Below are 26,192 nucleotides of genomic sequence, written 5' to 3'. Positions count from 1 at the left end.
ACATACCCAGTCTGCCTGGCCAGCCCTGACCTACCAGCATGGTGGTCCTGAGGTCAAACTTCTCAGCCAGCTGGGTGATGTAGATGTGCACGGACACCAGGTCCTGGCAGTCATTCTCCTCCACCTCCCGGATGATGTCAGCCAGCCACTCAAACTGCCGCTGGGTCCGTGTCACCCAGATGAAGTAGATCTGGGGACACATGGCTAGAGCTGAGGACTTGGCTCATCTCAGGCTCCCTATTTCCTGGGGATCCCCATAGCAACAGATCTCTTCTGGTCTCAGTCAGCTTGTGCCTCTCCCCAGAGCGTCTGGGGAGATGGAGTGTTGTAGGGCCTTAGGGTCAGGCTCCGAGGTGGGAGATGGAGTTACCCCAGGGCATTGAGAGGCAGAAGGGAATGATAATCTGGGGTGGTGGAAAAGGACACTTGTCAAGTGAGCTAAAGGTCTGATGGGGCAGGAAGCAGCTTTTTCACACTGAGCCAGACCTGTCACTCCCTCCAATGGGCCCTCTTCAGGCTGCTAGGCTCCCGACCAAACCTAGCCCAGAGGGATATGGTCCCACTGAGGGGCATGTCACAGAACAGCCTTAGGAAAGACCCAGCTGGCTGCCTGGAGTACATGGGAGTGGGCTCAAAGAGAGATGGGATGGAACCTGCCATGGAGGGAGCCATCTCCAACTTCTGAAGAGGATGAAGTGAGGCTGTGTTGGGTTAAGAAGCAGAGGCAGAGGGTTACCTGGGTGGCTGAGTCAGTTAAGCGTTTGACTTTGGCTCAGGTCATGATCTCACAGTTTGTGGGTTCAAGACCTGCATCGGGCTCTTTGCTGTCTGGGTCCTTCTCTCTCCGCCCCTCCCCTCACCCAAATGAATAAACATCAAACAACAACAAAAAAAGAAACAACCAGAGCTGGCACAATAGAAGAGAAGGGGAGCTGCCTATTACCCACTAAATGCTGACAGTATATGGGCTGGGCCTCTTCTTGCTGCGTTCCTGTGCCCCTGACTCACTTGCCAGGCCCAGAGAGACAAGTGGGGGCCTGCTACTAGGTCCAGGCTGGGGTGAAGGGACCCGGTATGGAGCAGGCCTAAGGGCCTGGGCTGTGTTCCTGGAGCCAACCCAGCCCACCTTGCCTCGCCACCTCCCCTCCTTTTCCTCTTGAAAGCAGAGCCAGTTTCACTTTTGCCCCACCCTAAATGTGCCCTTCCTTCTCCCAACCCAACAATGTTTCCTTCAAGTGCTGGCCTCCTCTGTAAGAGGGAATGGGTTTCTTTATCCCTCTCCAACTCTGTTCTTTAGAGTCTGGGGATATCCTGCTCCCTCTGGGGCAAGCCAACTTGGCCTTGCCCACATCAGGCCAAAAACAGAGGCAGGAGAGAAAGGCAGAGATGGATCCAGTGATCAGGAGCAGGGGCCACGGGTTAGCAGGAGGAGGAGGCACTTACTTTCTTACAGAACACTTGGCAGCTGACTGACGACTTGAAGACCAGGTCTTTGAGGATGGAGGCAAAGGGAGTGACCCCAATGCCCCCTCCCACCAGCACTGAGACCTCAAACTTATGCCATTCCTGGTGGCCCTCTCCAAATGGTCCATCGAGGTACAGCTGCAAGAAGAGGAGTGGGTTTGAGTTAAGCTCCAACATCACCATAGTTCTGAAGCTGGAAATGGGAGGCAGGGAAAGACATAAGTGAAGGGAGAGCAGGTACTGTGGCATCACCTGAACACCCAGTCTCTGGATTGGAGCCGGGGTCAGGGCGGGGGGGGGCTGGGGGGGCACAGTGGGGAGTCTGGGGCTGCAGGGCCAAGGCCTGCTAAGGGGATGTAGGGGAATGTAGCACATCTGGCCTGGGTCTGGTCACCTTTGGGTATTTGGGACAACCATCTCCCGTTGGAGGTGAGTAGATCTCCCTGAGGCGAGTGGTCCAGGGCCCTGCTGCCCGGATGTGCAGGCTGAGCGTGTCCTCATGAGGTGCAGAAGTCAGTGTGAAGGGGTGGTATTCTGTGGTCCCCAAAGCCAAGCAGGCGATCCGCACCCACTGTCCTGACTTGTACTCAAAGCCTTGGGGCCGCTGGAACTGCAGGTGGGTTACCCCTGAAGAAAAGAAGTGGGCAGGAGGCTGCTGCCCAGGGCCCAGCAACACTGTGGCCTCCACAGAGTTCCCCCACCTGAAGCCTCAGCTCTGCTTGTGGATTATGACAAGGCAGGCCTCCCCCCACCAGAAGGTGTTTCTCCCCTTGAGCCACGTCCACCCTGAGGAGGGTCTATGCAGCACTGGTGCTGGTGGTCAGCAGGGAAAGAATCCGCCTGGCCTGGGCTCCTCTTCTCTCTGCTGTAAGAGAGGCTCAGGTCCCCTGGCAAAGAGCTTCTTTTACCAGCTCCCTTGTCACCGCCACCTCAAAGCCCCTGCCAACTCCACTGGCCAGGCTAGGCGATCACCAGGTCCAGGTCTGCCCCCCACACCCTTACCCCCTGTTTGCTTCCTCAGCACCACCAGCTGGCCCCTGGACAGCCTAAAAGCTGGTACCTGAAGGCAGCAGCTCCGCCTTCACCACACTGATCTCCACCTTCTTCCGGCTCAGGCTCACCAGCTTGTCCCCCATATAGATTAGTGCCGGGACCAGGAAGAAGATGTGGAAACGGGGCAGCTGGATCAAGCCAAAGCTGCCATGGATGATGAGCTGGAAAGAGTGAAGAATACAGCTCAGACCAAGCCACACCTACAAGGGTGTCTCTGGCTAGCTTGGCCCTTAGCCCCTTGCATCCTCCACTCACCCTCCTCCCTTTCCCCACTCTCTGGGGCTCATTCCATCCCCACCTCTCCAGGTACTAGGTTCCCTTTAGGTTCCCAAATCCAACCACTCCCAACCCCAGCCCCATCTTGCAGAGCATCCATGATGAATGAGACTACTTGCACCCTCCTGGCACCATCCTAAACCACCCACTTTGACTCTCACCCGCTCCTCCTGCATTAGCCTCCTAACTGGTCTTCTATTAGGGTACCCTACTGTGACCCAAGTAGGCACCCTAGGCAGCCAGTGTGACATTTCAAAGTTCATTCTATCATGCCTTCCTAGCTTAAAAAGCCTTAGTGGACTTCCCAAAACCTCAAGATGCTCTGGCCACTGCCTACCAGCACTTCCTCAACCCTATTCGTCAAACATGGCGCATCCTTTCTGCTTCAGGACCTTTGCATCTGCTGTTCCCTCTCCCATGGCTCCTATGATTCTTCCCATGGCTGCCTCCATCTCATTTTTCAGGTCTCAGCAGAAACACTACCTCCTTGGGCTTCCCTCAGGCTTCTCTATCTTATCTCCCAGTCAGCGTTCTTCAGGGCACTCATCATCATCCACACTAATTTTCTGCCCCCTCCTCCAGTCTCCCACCTGCTCCCTGGACTGTGGGGAAGGAAGGAGATGTCTTTTTTTTTTTTTTTTTCTGTTATACTCCCAGCTTTTGGCAGTTTCTGCCTGGCACACAGTAGACACTTAATAACTGCTGATTCAGTGAAAGGAGTTCCCCTAATTTATCCTCTCCCTTTAGAGACTAAGAACACCTAACCAGTCCTCTCTTTTCCATAAAATAACTGACAGGTATTGTCCAGCGCTGGTCCTTTCCCCCAACAAGCTGGTCTGACAAGGTCGGACACTACTTGCCCCCATTCTTCCCATCTGCTTGCTCCTAAGTCTGGTCCGTTTGGCTCCTGCTTCCACCGCTTCTCAGGCCCTGCTCACTGAGGGCTCACTGGCCCCATGAATGTCCAGTCCCCAAGGTCTCCTTTCATCTGCTCCCACCACTGGCAGTCTGTGGCACTGGCAGCCACCCCTCCTCTCCACTTCTGCAACACTGTGCTGGTGTTCTCAGGGGACTCCCTTTCCATCTCCTCCACTGGTCCTCTGTTCCTTCTCCCATCCCCTTCCTGCATGCTGCCCAAACCTGACTGTCTCACTCTCTGCCCTCCTCTATGCTCTCCTGTGTGGCATGGCCACTCAGCTGAGCCACAGCCCCCCAGCGCCAACTGCAGTTCGCACAGGTCCACCATGTCCTGCTACCGCCTAATTCCCTGGGGCCGTCCACAACCAGGCCTTTTCTTCTACCTGGAATGCTCTTCAGATTCCACACTGCCCTCTCTCTGACCCTCCCCTGCTCATGCTATCTCTGTCTCTCAAAAATAAATAAAAAACATTTAAAAAAAGGGGGGGGGCGTCTGGGTGGCTCAGTCGGTTAAGCGTCCAGCTTCTGGCTTTGGCTCAGGTCATGATCTCACGGGTTTGTGGGTTCGAGCCTTGCGTTGGGCTCTGCACTGACAGCTAGCTCAGAGCCTGGAGCGTTCTTCGGATTCTGTGTCTCCCTCTCTCTGACCTTCCCCTGCACATGCTATCTGTGTCTCTCAAAAACAAATAAAACATTAAAAAAAAAAAAGATTCCACTCTACCCTGTCAAATCTTAGCTTCCCTCTCTCTAAGGCTTGGCCCAAGTCCCATCTTCTCCCCAAAGTCTTCCCTAACCAGTTTGGTGCAAACAAAACTCCCTTAAGTGAGCTATTGTAACTCACTGGAACACTCAGGTAGGCAATTAGTCCTATATTGTCTGCTCATTTTGATCATTTCAAGTGCATGGTACTTATCTCTGCAGCAAATCCTAAGTTCCCGAGGGCACTAGGCTACACTGGGCTTAGCACCAAGCTAGCGCATACTAGACCTTCAATAAGGTCTAGTTTAACAGGTAATTGTTAAACTGAATTCTGGTTCCTCATTCAGCTCTCCCTTTCCCCAGCTCAGTGTTCCCGAATTCCTGGGCCTTCACCCCCAGGACTAACTTAAACCTCTGTGGGCTCTTCTCTGAACTAGCTCTGGTTTCCCTAAGTTCTTCTTTCATTATGGAGCCCACGCCCACCCCCAAGGCATTCTAAGCATCATCCAACCAGGCTGAGAACAATGTGAGGGTGACCTCATACTCCTCTGTTTATACATCCCATTTGGTGTTGGCTCTACTTTTAAACCACAAAGCTGTTGCAGACCATGGTTGACTGATGAACCAGGAGAGCTGCCGCCAGCTCAGCTTCTGCTCTGCCAGCCCTGCCCTCTTTAGCCTGGAGCAGGAGCCTGGACATCCTTCTGCAGGGTCTACTCCACACTGGGGTCCTTTACTTATGACTTCTCTTTCTGCCTGAAGTCAAATGGTCACACAAAGGATAAATGGGAAGGAAGCAGGAATTTTGGCCCAGATATCCTTCCAGGTGAGACTCTCCCTAACGGCCAAGGCTAGGATTGCCCAGCAGAGGGTCCTGGACCTTTCCGAGCTGCTGACTTCCCTGCTGGCAGGAAGGGTGGCTCTAAACCCCAGTGATCCCCAAAACCCAGGGATAAGTCAGAAAGGGGTCGTGGCCTCAGGAAGCCAGTCTGACCTGGTCTCCCATCTAGTTCAAAGAAGCAGCTAATTCACCAGAAACAAGAATTTCATCTCCACCCTGAACAGAAACAGTAACTCCGGATGCTAGGGCTCTACCCTAGCAAGGGTGGAGAGGAAGGGATAAATTAGCCTCAGCTTCCAAAGAAGGCAGAGATTTCTCTGGAAATAAACATCATCAGTTCTAGGAAACAACCTAAGCCAAGGCTGGGTAGTCATCTTCACAACCATGAAGTGCTGAGCCTCAGGCAACATGGAAACAGTCCATTCCAATCAGTGAGGACAGAACTGCACCTCGGAGGAGGGAGGGCAGCCCACAGATGCCTGCCTGACCCACACAATAATGGACTCTCCCTCTATCTCAGGACAAGGGAGACCCCTGTGTGCAGCTCTGCCTCAAGCCAGGTGACAGATGGTGTCCACGTGGGCTCTGTACTTCTTGAATGCTGGCAGCCAAGCTATCATTAGTGGGGACACTGGGGCCTTGGAACTTAGCTTAGTTTCTCAGCGAGACCCTCAGGGTGCCCTTTAGGGAACTGCCTGTGTCCGTAAGAAAGGCAGGCTAAGCAGAGCCATGACACATTCACAGATCAGAGTCTGCTCTGGAACTAACTAGCGGACACAACTGACTGCAAACCCAGGGAAGGTAAAGAGAACAGGACAAAGGAAGAGAGGGAATGTGAAGGAAGGTAGGCATGAGCCCAGATTAAGGCAAAGGAAAGGGAACAGGCAGTCTTAAAAAGCCATTTTATCAACAGTCCAAGTGAAGACATTTTGAGCAAACTCATTAACTTTACAGGTGGCATTTAGCTGGATGGGGTGCTACACCCCAGAAAACAGGATCAGAATAAAAGTGGCGAAACTGAATTGAGGTATGTTTTTCTCTCAAGTGTAGGAAGTCTACCCAGGAGCCCAAACCAGCCACTGGAAGTGGGGAATGAGTGGCTGGCAGAAATGATGTAGGGGTGTCTGCAAGAAATGTAGACCAGCCTGGTAGGGCTGCTACGACAATACCCACATCCGGGTACCCATCTTCCAAGTGCTGTATGTGGGAGTCAGTCTGCTTGAGAGCCCCACACTATAACCTCCAGCCTTGTAGTGAGAAGCCAAGAGGAGTCTTGAAATAACTAAGGGGATGGAGAACTGATGTCTCAGTCCTCACTGCCTCCCTGAGATCATCCTGCTAAGACCTTGATATTTCTCACCAGCACATAGAGGAGGATGTAGAGGTGGTGGGTCAGCCAGAAGCCTCGGAAGCTGTGGCGGCGGAAGTGGTGGGAGGCAAAGACATACATGATGGCCAGGACCAGGAGCAGCATGACCCCCGTGAGACCTGCAAAATGAACATGGGGTGAAAGGCGGAGGAGCAGGGCTCTTCTGAGGCTGCCATGGATCAGGGTTCCCTTTCCACTCCATTGCTCTGGGTAAGGGAAACAGAAACCCAGGCTTCTCTGTTCTCTCCCCACACTGCTGATCACAGATGCCTTTTATTTCAACAGACTCTACCCTTCCCTCATAGACCTTGTCATGACTGTTATTTTTCAAGTAACTGTGTCATTTATGTCTGTCACTTTCCTGACTTTCAGGCACACAAGAACAGGGACCAGGCTGCTAGTTCACCACTGAATCCTAATGCCTCCTGTAGGGCCTGGCACCCTGTGGGCCTTATATAAATGTGTGCTGAATGAATGAATGCACACATGGGGCATCTACTCTGGCCTCTAGGTCAGACTCTGGACATTGCAGGCCCTGTTCCCATGGAGTCAAGGCTTGGCCTACGTTCCTGTAGCATCACACATGGCTGCCACAACATGAGCACTGGCACCTTTAGTAATTGCAACCACCAGAACCCCCTGGGTGCAGCCCAGAGTTGGTGGGAGGCCCCCCTCACAGGAGATCCCAGGCCTGGGATACATGAGAGGGTAATACTAGATTCAGGATGGAAGTGTGGGGCTAGATAATGGCCCCTTAAGTGATTAAGGAGGAGAGAGGCAGAAATTAGGAAGATTAGAGCTCTGCAGTATGGAAAGGCAGAGGTTAAGAAGAAATCTAACCAAAGCCTGTAAAGACCTGAATGGAGAGGAGTGCATAAACACAGCCTTATCCACTAAATCCCAGTGTGCAGGAATTAGCAAGCACTCTGAAGTTCAAAGCAGATCGTTTTAGAATTAAAAAAAAAATGCTGTTTCACAGAGGGGAGTAGGTATAGAAAACGTGTTACCCCAAAGAGGAAATAGACTGAAAATATAAATAGGTTCAAGAAGCTTTTGAATAGATTCACAGTTAATAGTTCTAAAGTGGGTGATTATGAGGAGTTAGGAATATGCCCCTAAACAGCTCTTGTCAAGAAGACTACAAGGAATGGAGGGTTCTGCCTAGTTTGACAACGAGCCCTGTCTCTCCACCATACAGCTGGGCACAGCACTCCTCAAAGCCATGGTCATGGTAGGTTGTATATGCTGGGGTGGGAGGTGAGGGGGTCCATTCCCATTCCATGGAGGGAGGAACTTCAGAGTTGGGGCAGCAGCCCAGCCAAGCTCCCAAGAGAAGGACTGGACAGTAGAGGCTCCTACTGCCCAGGAGAGTCCTTAGGACCAGAGGGCAGAGCCTGGCTCACCGTGAGAACCGAGTGAGTGCTACTGGGCTGCCTCATGACAGACAGAACCCAGAGCCCAGAGCTCAGAGCCAGACCAGAAATTCAGAACAGGGAGGGCTCTCACCTGGCACAGTCTGGAAGAACCACCAGTAATACTTCTGGGGAAACTCAGACCTGTCAAGAAGGGAAAGCAAGGAAGGATGTTGAGAGATGTCTGGGACTTCCAGAAAGAATCCTCCCGAAGAAACACCCCAAACCCAGCCACTAGTCTCCCTTTCCGCCCACTTGGGACCAAGACTCCACAGACTGTCATTGTAGGTCCTATAACCCGTAAGGTGATGTGCTGCTCCCAGCCAAGAGAATTTGCTTTTTCCCATCCATGAAGAATACCCCCACCTTGAGACACACACATGCACACACATTCACTCACCCGTCGTCATGGAAGAGGCCAGGGAAGAGGCAGGAGAGGACACTGAGCGGGCTAATGGAGAACAGGTACACATTCACCACATGGCCTGCACTGTGTAAGACTAAGGAAGACCAGGCAGGGTGGGCATGAGCCTGGGGGCAGCCCAGTGGGGGCGCTCAACCCATTCAGCCCAAGATGAAGGACTCCAGCCACCCAGAGTTGGGGGCCTGAAGAAGGACCCTAGGGATCTGTACTTCTGATCTCTAAAAACCCTCCTGTTCCTCCCCCACCACACCCCTCCCATGCCCCATATACACCATCCATGAACACAGCTACATAGTCTAAAATTACACCATTAAAAGTTCTATCTTTTGGTTTCTCTGTGTGTGTGTTTTACAACATGAAAACTGGTAGAGATCACACATTATGTGCACTTGCTCTGAAGTGTTGGTAACTTGTCAGCTGGAGCCTGGTGAGGTGGCTCTGAAACATGGGAAGGGGCAGTGAGTGGCCCCTGGGCATATTGCACAAGACTGCTGGGCCAGCTCCACTCTTCCCAGGACTTGTAGGATCTACACTCAAGTTAAGCCCAGGGAGAGAGGAGGGGCTCTAGGAGGAGGGGAAGGCAGCAGGGGGGCAGGAGCACAGAGACAAGAATCCCCCGGGGTCCCCAGGTCCTGCCTGTGAGGACTACGGCAGTGAAGGCAATAAGACGATGGAAGTCAACGGCGGCGTCGAAGGGTATGTAGCGGTTCAGGAAGGTCTCGCGCAGGAAGGTGATGAGGTTGCGGCACATGGTGAGCAGGATGTAGGAGAACATGAAGGAGATGCTGGCGGCCGTGCCCCGGGACAGGATGATGCCCACGCGGGTGGTGTCCGTGATGCCCATGTGGTGAGCTCTGAAGGCGTAGTCTGCAGAGGGGCCCAGGCGGGTAAGGAGGTCGCAGTGCAGAGGAGAAAGCGCCGCCTGCAGGTGGAGCCTCCCTCCCAGCAGCCTTTGTTCAAGCAGGCCCGGCGCTTCAGCGGGAGCCCCGCCCCCGGGGCTGCGGGCACTCACAGTGGGCGCGCTCCAGGAAAAGGCCCGCGGCGATGGCATAGAACACGACCACGCAGCCGATGTGCCGCCGGTGGTTCTCGACAAAGCGCTTGAACTGCTGCAGGGTCTGGTGGAGACGGCTGCGCTGAAACTTCTCTCGGTGAGCTTCCGTGAACAGCAAGGGCTGGAAGGATGTCACCCTGGGAGACAGGAAGTCTTGGCTCGGGGCTGTGGACCCACGGTTAGTGCAGCCCGTCTCCCCAACGGAGAAAGGGTATGGAGTTGCTCAAACCAAGCAGGGTTCAGACTCCAAAGGCTATATATATATATATATATATATACCACACTCCTCATGTGGACTATCAGAGTAGGAACAGCCTTGCAAGAGGTCACTTGGTCAGTTCACCCCAGGAGATGCACTCCCTCTACCCCAGTTCCCACTCACACTCAGACAACCCTTTTCCTCCCAGTCTGTAACTCCTCAGTCTCACTGCGCTCTAACCAGCTCTGTTCTCACCCTTTACTGGAAGCTCAGAAGACACCTCCTCCAGGAAGCCTTCCTTGACTTTCAAAGCAGAGGTGAGTACTTCCTTGAGCTCTGAAGCCCCTTGCTCTTACCACGGCTACAACATTCCTCAGTGGGACATTGTAATTGTCAGTGTGCCAGACCATCTTGTCAGACTGGGATCGTCTTGGGCATAGGCTATTCGCCCAGCCGGCACCCCTGTGCTCAGGACCATGCCTAGCACCCAGTAAGCACTGTATGCATGCTGAAGGGATGGATGAATTGCCTGGGCTTAATTAACAGAAGAGCAGGCGTACTTCTTGCCAAATCTCCGTCGAATCTCCTGAGGAGGGTCTGTGTCCATGGGGCACTGCAGTCTCTGTGGTGTCCACTCCACATCGGCATTGCTGCGTGGACAGCGAGCACTCACTCTGGGGGAGGGGCTAGGACAGAAAGGAGAGAGGTAGGACCTTGGCCGCCTGAGCCACCTGGTCCTCTGCTGCCCCTGGTCTGCCTTCAGACCAACTCTGTTAAGGAAGGGTTGGAGCTGTGAGGCAGGGGACAGCAGGAGTCCCACAGAGACCTAGCAAGAGAATGAGTCAGAGCCTGGGTGTCCCAGTCACAGGCACACAGGCCACAGGCACACAGGCCTTGAGCCCATCACAAGGGCATCTGACCCTGGCAGCAGGTGAGTGCTGAAAGCCAGCAGGCTCTCTGCTCTTCCTGGTGCCTGCCTAGAGTCAGGAGTGCTGTTTTCTAATTTGCATGAAGGCACTATGGTATGCTAGTGGGGTCCCTGATACCAGGCATTCTGGGGAGAGAAAAAGCAAACTCCTCAAGCCCAGCCCTCCCTCCAACATTCCCAGATGCGGGCTCACCAAAGTTTTTCCTCGCTGATGTAGGAGGCTCGTCGGCACAGGTCCTTGATGCCCTCAGGCACTTCTATGCCTACAACATAGAGCTGGACTAGGGGACAGCTCAGGGCCCAGAACCCAGGAAGACCTGGTACCCACCCATGTCCACACTGTAGAGGGTCGCCGGCCAGTATGCTTGCCTTTGACTGCTCTAGACTCAGCCTATGTCCTCTGTGGAAACTAGACCCAGCCATGAGTGGGCAGGGAGAAGGTCGGAAACAAAGTTGGCCAGGCAGTGCCCCCTGGACATGTGTCCACCTTCAGTCCCACTCCTAGGACTGGTATTAGGCTAATGGGGTAGAGTTCAGGAACTGTATGCAATCTGCCTGCTAGACCTTTCTGCCACTAAAACCCTGCTTAACCCTCCAGCTTAAAACCTCCTGAGAGTTAAATGTAGATCTATGTGCACATATATGGAGGTCATTATAAATCTTTTTCCAGTTTTCTGTGTTTAAAAATGTTAATAGGGATGCCTGGGTGGTTCAGTCAGTTGGGCATCCAACTCGATTTTGGCTCAGGTCTTGACCTCATAGTTCATGAGTTTGAGCCCCATGTCAGGCTCTGCACTGACAGCATAGAGACTGTTTGGGATTCTCTCTCTCTCTCTCTCTCTCTCTCTCTCTCTTTCTCTGTGTGTGTGTGTGTGTGTGTGTGTGTGTGTGTGTGCCTCCCCTGCTCACATTCTCTCAAAATAAATAAATAAACTGAAAAAGTGTTCATAATAAAATGCTAGGGAGAAAACACTCTCCCATGAACCACCCATTCCTCTCTGTCTGGGCTAAGCAAGAGGGGCAGTACAGGAGTGAGCTGCAAATCCAAGTTCTCATAGGAGGCCTGGGAATCTCCAAGTCACTTCTAATTACTAAACCAATCTTGAAGATTAATTACCCTGGTCCTATAGCCCAGAGGGCAAAAGTGATTGAGCTGAATTTAATGAAATCAGAGTGTTTAAAACAAAGTATAGATGTTTATCCCTCAAATTTCAACAAATGGCAAATGTGGCAAGATGACAACTAAAGGCCAATCTAGGTGAATGGTAAAAGGATGCTCCTTATGCTACTCTTGTTCCTTTTCCGTAAGTACATTTAAAATGTTTCAGAGTAAACTTTGAAGGAAACAACTATCTGAACAACAATTAAAAGCAAAACAAAACAGTACTCAGTGCTACCCTTCTACATACCCTCACTCCCCCAGCCTGGTCCTCTCCTCCACCCCAGGGGCTGGATGTTCCTGGGACTCTGGCCTGGGCTCACTTCCAGGCACCAGCCTCTGCTCTGCCCTCAGGCCCAAGCGCCTACTGCCCTGGCTGCCTGGGAAAGATGAAAAGCTGATGAATTAGGGGAGCTGGGTCTGCATTCCACCAACTCTCCTCCCTCCCTAGGCAGGTGAAGCCCTGACCAGAGTCCCAGCTGTGTCCTGCCTAACTTGCCCTCTCCCACATGGATCTAGAATTGGGCTGCTCAGCTCCCCCAGATTCTCATAATCCTGGGAGCGGCTGGGTTTGGTCTCAACATGCCCCAGTGAGAAACTGTGAAGGTACCAGTAACAGCTCAGAGTAGACCACAGAGAGCCCTGCTACCTGCCCCCTGCTCTCCCTGACTGTAGCCCCCACCCACTGAGTCAGACACCAGTGGGACAGGAAATAGGGGGAAGGACAACAGAGGTGAGTCTCCATGCCCTCAAGCAAACATTTCCTGAGCACTCAGCCAAGGCATATAAAGGCAAACAAAACCAAAGCACTCCCCTGCCACCACAGACACCCCAGCTCAGGTGAATATGGCCTGGAGAGGTCTGTTATAAGGAGACACTATGTTCCCCTGTCCTGGGCACAAAGCACAGGGGCCTTTGACAGAGATCTGGGAGAAGCAGAATTCTATCTGCTGTCCCTCACCCCATCCTGACCCTGTCCACCCCAGCAGCAAAGCTGCATTATGAATTTTGTGGGCCATAGGCACTGTTGCCCTCCTAGGCCCCTTCCTCCATTAAAAAAAAAGTGTATATATATATATGCATATATATATACATGCATTTATGGAATATATTTTTTATAATCATATTGGTATACAGAAGAATGTAATCCAAGCTGGATATACTATCACATACTTTTTATTATTTTATTCATTCTTCTGATTTTAAGGGAAATGAAAACATTTCTGTGGGCTCTTAAAGTACGCAGGCCCTGTGCACTGTGCCTGCTGTGTCTAATGGATAGGTCAAACCTAAGGCCAGGCCACCCCACCTTTGATGCAGAGCTGTGTGAAGCGGAGCTCGCTGTCATGGTCGCGCAGCATGAAGTGGAAATCCTCCCACGTCAGCTCCTCCTTATCCTGGAAGCCCGACTCCCGGAACATGGACTCCACCACCTCAGTCAGCTGGGCCTTGGAGAGGCAGTTGTTGGAGATCTCGATGAAGGACCTGGGATTGGGGGAGGGGAGCCATCAGGCCCTGGAAAGGGGTCTGAGGCCTAGACAGGAAGGCCCAATGGTCATCCCACCAGGCCTTCAGAGCCCCATGGAAGGGCCCCAACTGGCCATGTTCCAAGCCCCCAGCCCTTGGCTCTATGGAGGAGGATGGGAGAAGGCCCCTGCTCTTTACCCTCCAGCTCCCACCTTTATGTACCACTTCTTTCCCCCAACAGTCCCTGCCCTAGCCCACTCTTCTGGCTATCCCACATGACCAACCTCAGCATCCTGATGAACTCGTCCTTGGAAATGAGACCATTCCCATCAAAGTCATACATGCGGAACATAAGACGAGACTTCTCCTCCGGAGAGCCTGGGAGAAGGAGGACCCCATGAGAGCCCCAACCTACCTGCCTAAATCCCAGGTATCCCAGAAGGGGCCTCACGAGTGTGACCCACTGCTGGGTACAACAAGGTGTCATTCTGCTTCCTGACATCTACCTGGGTACTCCCAGATACCTGCCATGGCTGGAAACCTGGCCCCAACACTTCCCCATCTCTAACAGGTCAGCTACCTTCCAGCCTCCGTCTCCAGCCCCTTCCATCTTCTCTGACTTGGACAACCACCCCCTTTTCCTCTACCTTTCATGAAGACCACCAGGATGTCCAGAAACTCCCGGAAGGACAGGTAGCCGTTGCCATCTTTATCAGCAAGAGAGAACATGGACTCCACAAACATGTCCTGGGGCTTGAGGCCGAGGGACTCGGCAAACTCAGCTCTGCTCAGCTCGCATGTCAGGGCCTCCTGTACCTTCTGTGAGGAGTCCAGCGGCAGGCTCCCTGCATCTGCCTGGTCGATGTCCAGCACCTGCACTTGGGCAGTGGCAGAGGGAGAGGAGACAAGGCTTCCTTGATTTGAAGTCTAGTTGACGTTTGTAGGAGCCACGTTTTCCAGGCATCTGCCCAACACCCTGTCCCCTAAGCACTACCCTATGCCCTGTAGGTGGTCCCTGAGGCCATTTGTTCTACGGAGCCCTCACCCGCTGTGTTAGCTGATTGGACCAGGGATGCACACTTGACCCAAGCAGACGATCTAGGATTGGAACTGAGAGGTCTCAGGTCTGTCTTGACCTGAGCACAAGAAAATTCAGAACTCAAAACTCAAGTGGACCACCCTGTTCTTCCAAGTGTTCAGAGACACAAACAGAGGGAAGTAAACACACAAAGAAAACAGGGCAGGCTAAGAGAGAGGAGAGACCTTATTATCTGGCAGCTTTGCCTTTCCTAGCCCCTCCCAGGCCAGGTCACAGTCGTCCCTTTAAAATTCCTGAGACAGCAACATATCCTCAGAGTCAACTGACCCATTGTCAGTTCGAGCTTGCACTGAGTTTTCAATGAGAAAAACCCTCAGCTGACTTGAGAAAGAGCTGGGCTAGGGAAAGGAGAATTCTCACCATCAGCTATTTTCAGCCCACCCAGGGGCTGCCCCAGCATCAGAAGAAATGGTGAGACAGGACACAGGCCACAGCACCTATATTTCCTGCCATCAACTGGGGGCTGCTGGCCCAAGTCTGGCTATGGTTTCATGAGGCAAAGCTTGTTGCTTCAAACAACGAGCTTTAGTGGAAAGAGCCTGGGGCTGGTGGCAAAAGACCTGGGTTCCTGTCCCAGCTCTACCACCCACTTGCTGTGAGACTTCAAGCAAGTCTCTTCATTTGTCTGCCATTCATTTTCCTACCTGCTCTACTTATCTCACAGGGCTATTGTAAGAATCAACACCAGACATTGTATGGAAAGTGTTTTGAAACCTGGGAGCACTGTGCAGGTAGAAAGGGGAGGCAGCTGCCCCCAGGACACAGTAGCACTCTCTCTTACCCCCAGCACAGGAAGTCCTGTGGCCCTGATGGGTCCTGAACTGCGTGGAGGTACCCAGGTCCTGCCTGGGCCTTGGCAATGAGTCACCTCACCTGGAGGTCCCTCCATTCTAATGCATACTCAAGTTCAACTGGTTGGAGCAGTAAATGACAAAAAAGTCATACGCCTGGCACATAGTAAATGAGCATTAATTGCTCACTTCCCTCATGAATCCTTTTCCCAGTCAGCCAGTCCTGCTCCTTCTCCTCAAATATTGATTTATTTTGCCCTTTCTTTAGGCACCTCTGCTTAGTCCTTCCTGCTCCTTTCCTCTGGGCCAAAAAATTCCCACCTCTTTTTAAGTCCTCACCAAATCTGACCTGGACCATGACCCTCCACCAGCCTGAAGACTTGCTACCTTTTCTGACCTCCTAGACTGCTTATATCTATCCTATATCAGTTTTGTAGCCATGATTCTTTGCCACTTGTCTTCCTTTCTGGGTATGGCCCATCTTCCCAGAGGGATGACAAACTCCTTTAGTGGGGAAGCAGGGCATGCTCTATATGCTCTATTGATCTTATCTCTATCAAGCTTCCCTCTCCACTGTTCTCCACTCCGGCTACTTTATTTCTGTGCCAGATATGGATGCCAAGTCTGCATATCTCTTACTGGCTCGTTTCCCCACAGCCTCTCAGTAGTTTTTGGAAGTCTGCAAGGGAGGCACTCATGTCCCCTGGTGGCCTCTGGCAGCTGCACTCTCCCAAAGAGGGGGGACCAAGGACTCTCTCTGCCCCTGCATTGCCTGTCTCACCCTAGATTACTGTAGCCTTTTGGCCAGGATGAGTTAAGTAAGGGCAGAAATCCTGGGGAGTCCTGAAGAGAGAGCTGTGTGACACATGCAGATAATTATGCTCCTGCGATGGCCTTTGACTGGCATGAGTGGACACAGGAGCCTCTCCTTACAAAAAGGCTAGGTGGCTGGGCCAAAAACACAGTAGAACTGATTATTAGCATCAGGGCTCCTGACTTTCCCTGGAGTTACCCCATGGCCTCCATGAGTAAGGGCACTGCCATGGGCAGAAATGCAAGGAGAGATCTGACCCTACATACACACCTGGGAGAAAAGGTGCCTGAAAAAGGTCCCCAGGAGGTGGCTCCTCTGTTCTCGTGTCACAGCTGCCCTCATCAGCTCCTGCTCCCGTAGTTCCCACTCCTGGAACCTCAGTCCGCTCTCCTTCAGGGCCCCCCGAAGGTTTTCCACCAGCACCTGCCGCTCTTCCTCCATGTTAAATAGCAGCACCTACGGAAGCAGTGATAGGGAGAGCAAGCATTTGTTAGGACCTCTTGTGGCCCAGAGCTGTACATGAGCTTTGTCAGGGGCCACTGGAAGGAGTGCTCTTGTAGAAGAGATATACTGTTATCTCCTGGGCTCCATGGGCTCCGTGGGCTCCGTGGCTTGCTTATAGGCACAGAGCTAGCATTCAAAGATGCATGTCTTTGGCCCTGGAGAAGAGAGGGGAAGTCAGATGAACAGATGATGGAGGGGACTGTGAGCCAGATAGTCAGAGCTGAAAATCAGCCTGTGACTGAGTTCCCCTCCAAAATTTCTAATAATTCTCTAGATCCTAAAACCAGGTGACAGGAAAAAGGGCCTGGCTTCTTCTAAGGACTCCCAGTTAAGACCTACTGGGACACCCTTAGACAGGGAGGGGGTAAGACTGTGCAAGAAGAAGGGACTGCGGAGATCATGTCACCCAGCAGGCCCAGAGCAGGATGAACGTGTTCAAGTGGATCTCTCTATCAAGTCCTACAGCAAGGGACTAGAAGCCAGAAACCCTGCCCAGTTCTGTGCTCCTTCCCCTCACCTGGCTGCCTCCCTGGCTGTGGACAAGGAACCAGGGACCAGCTGGGCCATACCAGGTCATACTCCTTGGGGATCTTGAGCAGCAGGGTGCGGCGTCCTCGGTTGTTGGACAGGATGAGGTTGACTTGCTGGGGGGGCCGCAGCTGGATGGTGCGGAGCACAGAGCGCGTGCCATCCACCACACAGATCTGCCCAGGCTGCAGGTGCACCAGCACAGGCCGGCTGGGCTCCTTGTGGCCCTGCCATTCCAACGCTGGGGAGAGACGGGGCTGGGTCAGCTGGGGCCAGAGGAAGGAGGCTGGCTTAGAGATGGAGTTAGGCCCAGGCCTCCACAGCTTCTTGCCTCCTCTTTGGTACTGAGAGTCAGCTCCTCCCCAACAGGCCCTGTGCGTCTAGCACATGTGAAGAATAATAACTACCATTTCCTGCCTGTTTACTATGTGTGCAAAGCTGTACCAGGTACTTTGTGTGAACTAGTTAATTTAATCTTCATATACCTGTGAGGTAAGTGCTATTATTGTTCCTGTTTTACAAATAAGAAAAATAAGTTTAGAGAGATGAAAAAATCTGCCTAAGGCCCAAAAGCTCAAAGTTGTGGAAGCAAGACTCCAATCCTCAGTGTGACTCTAGATTAACTCTAGTTAATTACTTCTCTGTTTTCCGAAATTCTAGTGTAAGATGCCACAAAGCATCAGTTCCCCAGGACTCTAGAGAATCATAGTACACCTATGAAATGTAGTCGAGATCCTGTGACTTCTCCCCATGAGTCTATCACATCCCCTTAATTTGAGACCATTAGGAGACTCTATGGAGAGTGGAGGACTCCAGGCCCAACGTCCACCTAATGCCTCCATGGCTCTTCCCACCTGGCCTGCCTTGCCTGGAGGCCCTGAAAAGGGAAGCCTTTTTCTTAGGCTGTTGAGGTCGGGGAGGGGACTGCAACCCTGAATCATATCCTCCCCACAACCACCCTGGCCAGCTCCGGGCTTACCTTCCATGCCCCCGACGAGCTTCTCAGACATGACACTCTGGCAGTCCTGGCCCTGGAGTCTCTTGAAATTTCTCCTCCGGAGCCGGGCAACAATCCAGGCACTGAGCAGGCTCACTGAGAGGGCAGAAGCAGTAGGATGCTCAGAGGAAGGTGGGGGTCTGGGGAGAGCAACTCCCCCTTTCCTTGGCAAGACCCCCTGTGTTCCCCACCTCCTAGGTCAGCCCATTCAATTGTCTCTAATTGTGAAGCTCCCTGGTAGGGGTGGGGGTGGGGAGGGAGCTTTGGGTATCATCTAATATGCCTGCACAGCCTTCCCTGCTTCCACTGCTCAGGTCCCTGCCCAGCCAGACACTAGGCCCAGAGTCCTTGTGCCAAAGCCTGGACCCACTCTGCCATTCTGCTGGTGGACACACACAGCCATGCCAAGGACGACCTGTCAAGCCTCTGCCCCAGGTAGTTCTCAACTGGTTCTCAAGCAGGTTTGCCTCTGACAGTTTCCCAGGCCCAGTCTCCTGGAAACAATTATAAATTATAGCTCCTAACCAATCTGGGCCCTGGAGGGACCCCAGCAGAACAGGAAGACAATTTTCCCTGGAGCCGACTTATCTACAGGTCAGATAATTCTCATGTTCCCTCCTGCTCTGATGCTGTTCTCATGTGCCCAGACGACCAGTACTCTGCATGTTCCATTGTCATAGATGAAACCACCCCACTCCCACCCCTCAGCTTCCACATTTCACCCAGTCCCACCCTGCCCATCACTTTTACCCAGGGGGAAGCAGCAGAGAGTTCCAATGGTGACCCCAAAGCCAAATCCGCTGCCTTCAAAATAGTCCCTCATGATGGAGGGAACACAGGCTGGCAGGCCTTCAGTGCTGAGCTGTCTTGGCTGTGGGCAGGGGTCTCCTGGAGAGACAGAGGAAGCTAGAGTTGTTGGGGTGGGGGGAGAGTGCTGGGCCAGAGGCTCTGGCATAGAATCACTGAGGAGGTTAGGATGACAGAAAGGGTAGGGTGGAGGGCCTTTAAGTCTCAGAGGGCTGGGAGCTGCTTACCCCTGTCATTATACCAAGAATGTGGTATTTGCATACTTGGGAAACAAGTGGGGTCAAAATTAACCCTCAGCCTCTGTCTCCCTCACATGCACATATGTGTGTGTACACACACACACACACACACACACACACACACACACTTCCCTTGTTACTGTCACTGCTGTGGAATTAGGATATCCTCATGGCTCTGGGCCCTCCTGATGTCACACCCTCCCAAGGCTTAGTCCAGCCAGATGGGAGCCTCCTCCCTAGGTCTCTCTGAGTCTCACTCTTGCCCTCACTTGGATACCTCCTGGGGTTGTGCAGAAGGGGACCTACACAGCCACATGTGGCCACACCGGTGCCCAGAGCCAAAGTTCCCAAGGGCAGAACCATAGCTCACTGCCTCCTTGGGGTCAACTGCCCAGCCACATCTAAACCAGGCCCACAGCTGAGGAGGGATGAGGCACCAGATGCCAAATCCCTCCAAGCACCCCCTGGCCACTCACCTGCATGCCAGAAGAAGACACTGGGCTGCAGGGCACTGGAACTCATGTTGGTGACAGCCATGAGAACATCCCGCAGGGAAGTGTTTCTGATCTCTGAGATCTCTTCCTCAGAGAACAGCCTGGGGGTAGGAGAGGTGAGGAGCTAGCTATTGCACTGGGAGAGAGAGAGGCGTGAAGAAAGAGGCCCAGAGGGGCTGACAACAGGGCAAGGTCAGCTGAGAATGTAGGGCCTATGGGGTTGCTTACTTTACACACTGACGGCCTGGGGCCCAGGCCAACAGGGAGTTTGAGGAAGGGGCCCAGGAAGGCCTTACCCATTCCTGGTGTTCTCAAACCAGTAGCGGTCACCATCCCGCAACCGCACAAACTGTTTGAGGACGATGGCACTGAAGAGGGGCCCAGGGTCCCCATGGCTCTCCAGGAGCCCCCCAGGGAGCAGCTCCAGCCGGGAAAGGTCTTGGTTGTACAGGGCAGCTGTGGCCTCCAGCACCTGGGGCCAAGAAGGGACCAGAGTGAGTGCAAAGACCTGACACCCACCGTGGGGCAAAGAGGTAGTTCCCAGGGATCAGCCTCAGGGTTGATAATAATAAATGACAGTGACAATCACTCACTTATTATGCCCCAGGCACTGCTCTGAGTGCTTTACATAAGTTAACTCATTTATAGGAACTCACAGATTCACCTGCCTATTTTATAATTTTATAAAACAGGCAGCCAGATCCCTATGTAGCTTGTTCTTAAAAAGGTATGAAAGTTGCAATCCCTATCAAAGTAACACCATCAATCTTCACAGAGCTAGAACAAACAATCTTAAAGTTGTATGGAACCAGAAAAGACCCTGAATAGCCAAAGCAATCTTGAAAAAGAAAACCAAAGCTGAAGGCATCCCAATCCCAGACTTCAAAGCTATAATCATCAAGACAGTATGGTACTGGTACAAAAACAAACACTCAGCTCAATGGAACAGAATAGAGAACTCAGAAATGAACCCACAAATGTATGGCTAACTAATCTTTGACAAAGCAGGACAGAATATCCAATAGAATACAGTCTCTTCAGCAGGTGGTGTTGGGAAAACTGGACAGCAACATGCAGAAGATTGAACCTAGAGCATTTTCTTACATCATACACAAAAATAAACTCAAAATGGATGAACAGCTTAAATGCAAGACAGGAAGCCATCAAAATCCTTGAAGAGAAAGCAGGCAAAAACCTCTTTGATCTTGGTCACCGCAACTTTTTACTCAACATGTCTCCAGAGGCAAGGGAAACAAAAGCAAAAACTATTGGGACCTCATCAAAATAAAAGGCTTCTGCACAGCGAAGGAAACAATCGGCAAAACTAAAAGGCACCAACAGAATGGAAGAAGGTATTTACAAATAACATATCAGATAAAGGATTAGTATCCAAAATATGTAAAGAACTTCTCAAACTCAACATGCAAAAAACAAATTATCCAGTGAAGAAATGGTCAAAAGACATGAATAGACACTTCTCCAAAGAAGACATCCAAATGGCCAAAGAACACATGAAAAAATGCTCAACATCACTCATTACCAGGGAAATACAAATCAAAACCACAATGAGATACCACCTCACACCTGTCAGAATGGCTAACATTAACAATTCAGGAAACAACAGATATTAGCAAAGATGCAGAGAAAGAAGATCTCTTTTGCACTGCTGGTGGGAATACAAACTGATGCAGCCACTCTGGAAAACAGTAGGAAGGTTCCTCAAAAAATTAAAAATAGAACTACCCTAGGACCCAGCAATTGCACTACTAGATATCTATCCAAGGGATACACAGGTGTGCTGTTTCGAAGGGACACATGTACCCCAATGTTTATAGCAGCACTATCAATAATAGCCAAAGTATGGAAAGAGCCCAAATGTCCATCGATGTATAAATGGATAAAGAAGATGCAGTATGTATATATATACATATACACACACACACACACACACACACAATGGACTATTACTCGGCAACCAAAAAGAATGTAATCTTGCCATCTGCAACTACATGGATGGAACTAGAAAGTATTATGCTAAGCAAAATTAGAAAAAGACAAATATCATATGACTTCACTCAAATGAGGAATTTAGATACAAAACAGATGCGTATAAGAGAAGCAAAAATAATATAAAAACAAGGACAAAATATAAGAGACTCTTAAATATAGAGAACAAACAGAGGGTTACTGGAGCAGCTGTGGAGAGGTGGGCTAAATGGGTAAAGGGACATTAAGGATTCTACTCCTGAAATCATTGTTGCACTATATGCTAATTAACTTGGATGTAAATTAAAAAATTATTTTTTTTAAAAGGTGTGAAAGTTGAGGGTCAAAATCAGTGCAGAAGTTGGAATGGTAGAATTGTGTTCAGAAAGGTTTCTATTCTTTAGAGGTAAGAAAGTTATTAAAAAGCAAATACCTGCCTGTACATTGCCTTTTGGAGAGAGACATCAACATTGTATGGGCAGCATTTTCCTTTTCCATTGTTTTTTTTTTTTGAGCAGCATTTTCTACCGAACCTTTACTTTAGTTCTTTTCTCCCCAAATAAACATGTGACCAGGTTAATTCTAATGAGACCCAGTTGAATTTAAAAATTTGTTACTTTTGGCGTGCCTGGTGATTCCTATATTTACATTGATTTTACAAAGTTTATAAGCCCCATGTTCATATTGCTTCTTCATCAGTCTTTTAATTGTTCATTTTCCAACAATCTTATAAAATAGTAAGGATAAAAACAATAAACTAAGTATGAAATTGTAGAAACACCACTGTGCCAAGATGATAAGGGGACCCAAATTGGTCTGTTAGCTGGCAGGTAATGCTACTTATCCAGGTGATAGCTCAGGGTGTGACAGTTGACTCCCCAAAGGCAGCTTGAGTATCAGTGCATATAAAAGTACAGCTTGTTCCTGGGTTAAGGACCTTCTTACACCTACTCAGAAGGTTGTTGGGAAGAGTGAATGAGACAATGCCTATTAAGTGCTTGGCATGCAGGAGATACTCAACAATCATTTGCTAGATCTGAACAGTCACAAAGTCTAATTCCAAATCCTGCTGGTTTGGCAACCTCTGGGAAAAGCCACCTGGGTGAGTTCTGTCCCTCTCATCAGGGACTTGTCTCTAGTGTCGGTGTCTTACTGCCTGCTATCTGTGTCTTGGGCCAATGTACCCTGGCCCTCCCACCCTGTCCTCTGGGTCCCGACCCCTCCTTACAGTGCGGTTGGTCTGAGAGAGTGCAGGGTTGATGTCCTGCCATCTGGTAATGGGAGGCAGACCCAGTGCTGTCCTGGCCTTGGTATAAGAGGGCAGGCCCAGATCCCGGCCCCTCTGCAGACAGCCTGCCAGGTGGTCTGTGCGGGAAAACTTCAGGGACCCTGGCCAGAAATCTGGGGATGAAATACCAGAGTCTGAGGGAGCTGAGGGCCACCACAGCTCCTCCAGCCCAGAAGTCAGGTTCCAACCAGCCCCAGCGGGACCAGAATCACACACAGGGAACCATGGTTCCCAGCCTGGCTCTAGACTCCAGCAGAACCCCTGCCCAGGAGCCAGAGGTACACAACCTTCAGGGACAGCCTCAGGCTCACCTAGCACATCCTCAACCACCACATGGTCTTCTCGCTCAGCGATCTGGGAGGCCATGCCCAGCAGCAGCGCGTCCACATCTTCAGCTCTTTGTAGGTTTGGATGCTTTGGGGATGGTGAGAGAAGATGGGGCTGAAGGTTGAGCAGCCTCGCTCCCTCCACCCCATAGTCCAAGTTCTGGGCCCAGCCAGTGCTGATGTTTGTTCTAAAACCAGCAGGCCACTCCCCCTCCGTAGGTTGATTCCCCACTCAAGGTGAGTGACATCCCCATCCAAAGCTCATGCTGTTGTGAGATGGGTCTCCACAACCACAAAGGATCTAAAACTTTAGTTCTATTTTAGGAGACTTGACAGTATGGTTGATGAAGGCACTAGAACATCTAGGTCTTGGTCCTTGCTCTGTTAGTAAATGGCTGTGTGACCATGGGCAAGTCACAGGAACTCTCTGAACTCAGTGTCCTTTCCTTAATAAAAAGGGCATTAGGGATTAAATTAAATTAAATTAAATTAAAGCAATTAGGAGGACACTGGGGTCTCTTTCAACTCAGCTCCCTGACTCTGATTCTATATCTATACTTTTCTCTTCTCTCTTTTCATCTTACCTTTTTTCCTTCTCTAGTGAACACTTTACACAGAGTATAAGTTTTGCTTTAACTTATTTGTCAATGATCTTCCCACCCTGGCCTCCTTTGGATGGGACAGATTATCCCCGATATCTCTCAGAATCCCTCCCTCCTCTTTGCTCCCCTCTCAACATACACATTCACACACTGCCCTGAGTGTGTCTAATTGGGACATTTCCCTGAAGGGTAAGATGGCTGGGGTACTCCAAGGCCTACAAGGGACCCAGAGCTGTCAAGAGAGAAGAACCTATGAGGAAGCAATGAAGGTAGAGCCACATCTGCACAGGTCTCACTGTCCCTCCTCACACCCCTGAAGTGGGGGTGGAGGACTGACTTTTGACCAGGTACAGCTGGCTGCCTCAGTCCTACTGCCCACTTTCACCACTTACCCTCAGACACACACACACACACACACACACACACACACACACACACACTACACACATATACCACCCACATATGGGCCCCAGCCCTGACCTCTCGGCTCCAGTAGCTGTTACAGACCCGGAGAGCTCTGGAGATACTTGAGTTCCTATTAACGACCTCTTGGAAGTGACAACTGGCATTTCTGAAATGCAAGGAGCAGGGAAGTGATGATGGAGGCTACTGGGTCCTAAAGTTATGCATTACCTGTGGTCTCCAAGGCTGTATACAGCCAGGGCCCAGGTCATTGTAAACACCTAAAAATGTACCCAAAGCATGTGCATGTCTCCCCTTCCCCCATCTTTTTCTTTCTCCATCCCTTTCTCTCTGTCTACATATATATATGACTAAACAGCATGGAGCTCTTTTTAGAGCACCTCTTCCCTCCTGATTCCCAAAGAAAGAGTTTACAGATTATCATGTAATATGTAAACATGGCTATCATCACACATGTCCAAAAATTGTTCCAGAGTAAGAAAATATAACCCATGAATTATCTTAAATTATAATGCAACTGTAAGAAATAAACTGCCGTGCTTTGTTCCATATACATTCAACTAAATATATATATTTAGTTTAAAGTTCCCTTTTTATTATTTTGGAGTCAACATTTTTCTTCAGCTCTCACATATTTTCATTATAATCCCCTCGAAAGCTTTGCAAGACCCAGGTCCTGGGCTTACAGCTAAAAATTCCTCCAGTGGGTATCAAGACCCAAGGTTTAGGCAAGCAGGCTTTGTGACTCACCCTCTGAGCCTCAATTAGCCCCTGTTTAATTGCGGGGGAGGGAGGGTTAATACATACACTAGCTGTAGGAAAAGGGATAAAGTGCTTAAAAACCACAATGATGTCTTCTTAAACTAAGTTCATCTTCCCCATCCAAATTCACTGTGTCCTGGGGAAATGAGCACACTTCAGACTGATAATCCTGTCCTGAAGCTCCAGAGGGAAGATTTTTCTGAAATGACACCACCATCCCTTCCAACAGACATTTATGCTGTGCCCTCACCTCATGTAGACGCCAGGAGGCACCATAGTGGAGAAGAACTGCTCAGAGGCTGCCAGGAACTCTGGGGAGATGCTGGGGTCCAGGAAAGAACGGTACCCTGCCCAATAGGGGTAATAAGAGAAATCGACTCCCTTATCACATTCTTCCATCACATGCACCTACCTATCTCCTCTCCCCCATGGATCCTGAGCCCCCCTTCCCCACCTCCACCCCTGTAATCCAGGTGTCCCCCTCAACTCCTGCACCTGTATATTCTGGAGGTGTTTTCTGCAGGAAGCTGGGCAGCCACTCATACATAGCAATGTTCTGAAGGCCAAAAGAAGGCAAAAAGGAGACAAGTGTTGGAGCAGTGGCTCTGGGAGGGATCCGAGCCCAAGGAAAGCTTTGGTGGGAGATGATGGTCAGGCATGGTCAGTCACGAGGGAGGCAACTCAAACAGGAGGCCGGTCCCCAACAAGGAACACGGGATGGGGGAGGAGGGCGGCTACATAATAACCACAGCAAAGTCTCATGTAGAATAGCGCTTTGCCTCCTGATCCTCTTCAGGGTCCACTCCGAGACGCTAGCCCCAGTTCTGGGGAGCGGTGTCCTCCTGGAAAAGGGCGTTTCTGGGGGCTGCCCGTCGGAGGATGGAGGGCAATGCGCAGCAGGTGGGGGGTGCCGGGAGAGCGGGTGCGGACTGACCTGGTAGGTGGCGATGACCCTCTTGCGCGCGTGCTGGAACAGCTCCTCGTCCCCCCATCGCGGGTGCTCGAGGGCCAGCCGCTGCGCGCACAGGTTGTGGTAGCGGAACCACAGCAGGCCCAGCGCCTGCAGGAAAGGGTCGCGGTTCCCTCGCTCCGCCCCGAAGGCTGCGCGCGACCAGGTGGGGCCGCAGGGGAAGAGACGCACGGTGGTGTGACCACAGGGAGCGCAACTTTGTAGCCCCCAGCCCGCCCCGCCCCGCGCCCCGGCCGCGGCAGCCCACCCCGCGGCCTCACCATACAGCCCCCGGGGCCCGCGCTGCCCCGTGGCGGGGT

At 51.3% G+C, this 26,192-nt stretch overlaps 1 protein-coding gene across 1 annotated transcript in view; it reads right to left on the bottom strand.

The window, feature by feature from the left end:
• The window catches only part of DUOX1 (dual oxidase 1), a 33,908-nt gene that overhangs the window by 2,071 nt on the left and 5,645 nt on the right, over positions 1-26,192 (bottom strand). Inside the window, exons 6-32 of the mRNA XM_029951028.1 lie at positions 26,154-26,192; positions 25,858-26,024; positions 25,419-25,479; positions 25,174-25,270; positions 24,219-24,309; positions 23,122-23,224; positions 22,751-22,923; positions 19,833-20,008; positions 19,519-19,637; positions 18,747-18,884; positions 17,979-18,092; positions 17,041-17,240; positions 16,238-16,423; positions 13,911-14,136; positions 13,548-13,641; positions 13,106-13,281; positions 10,831-10,900; positions 10,270-10,395; positions 9,469-9,647; positions 9,093-9,323; positions 8,433-8,532; positions 8,127-8,176; positions 6,612-6,739; positions 2,525-2,678; positions 1,859-2,091; positions 1,444-1,602; positions 35-190 (exon numbers count right to left, since the gene is read on the bottom strand). Of these exons, the coding sequence (XP_029806888.1) occupies positions 35-190; positions 1,444-1,602; positions 1,859-2,091; positions 2,525-2,678; positions 6,612-6,739; positions 8,127-8,176; positions 8,433-8,532; positions 9,093-9,323; positions 9,469-9,647; positions 10,270-10,395; positions 10,831-10,900; positions 13,106-13,281; positions 13,548-13,641; positions 13,911-14,136; positions 16,238-16,423; positions 17,041-17,240; positions 17,979-18,092; positions 18,747-18,884; positions 19,519-19,637; positions 19,833-20,008; positions 22,751-22,923; positions 23,122-23,224; positions 24,219-24,309; positions 25,174-25,270; positions 25,419-25,479; positions 25,858-26,024; positions 26,154-26,192 (3,746 nt within the window). The remainder of the gene's footprint in view (positions 1-34; positions 191-1,443; positions 1,603-1,858; positions 2,092-2,524; positions 2,679-6,611; positions 6,740-8,126; positions 8,177-8,432; positions 8,533-9,092; positions 9,324-9,468; positions 9,648-10,269; positions 10,396-10,830; positions 10,901-13,105; positions 13,282-13,547; positions 13,642-13,910; positions 14,137-16,237; positions 16,424-17,040; positions 17,241-17,978; positions 18,093-18,746; positions 18,885-19,518; positions 19,638-19,832; positions 20,009-22,750; positions 22,924-23,121; positions 23,225-24,218; positions 24,310-25,173; positions 25,271-25,418; positions 25,480-25,857; positions 26,025-26,153) is intronic.

The sequence above is a fragment of the Suricata suricatta genome, chromosome 9 (assembly GCF_006229205.1).
Source record: "Suricata suricatta isolate VVHF042 chromosome 9, meerkat_22Aug2017_6uvM2_HiC, whole genome shotgun sequence".
NCBI lineage: Eukaryota > Metazoa > Chordata > Mammalia > Carnivora > Herpestidae > Suricata > Suricata suricatta.
The sequence above is the reverse complement of the archived record's forward strand: the minus strand, read 5'-3'. Positions and strand labels throughout refer to the sequence as shown.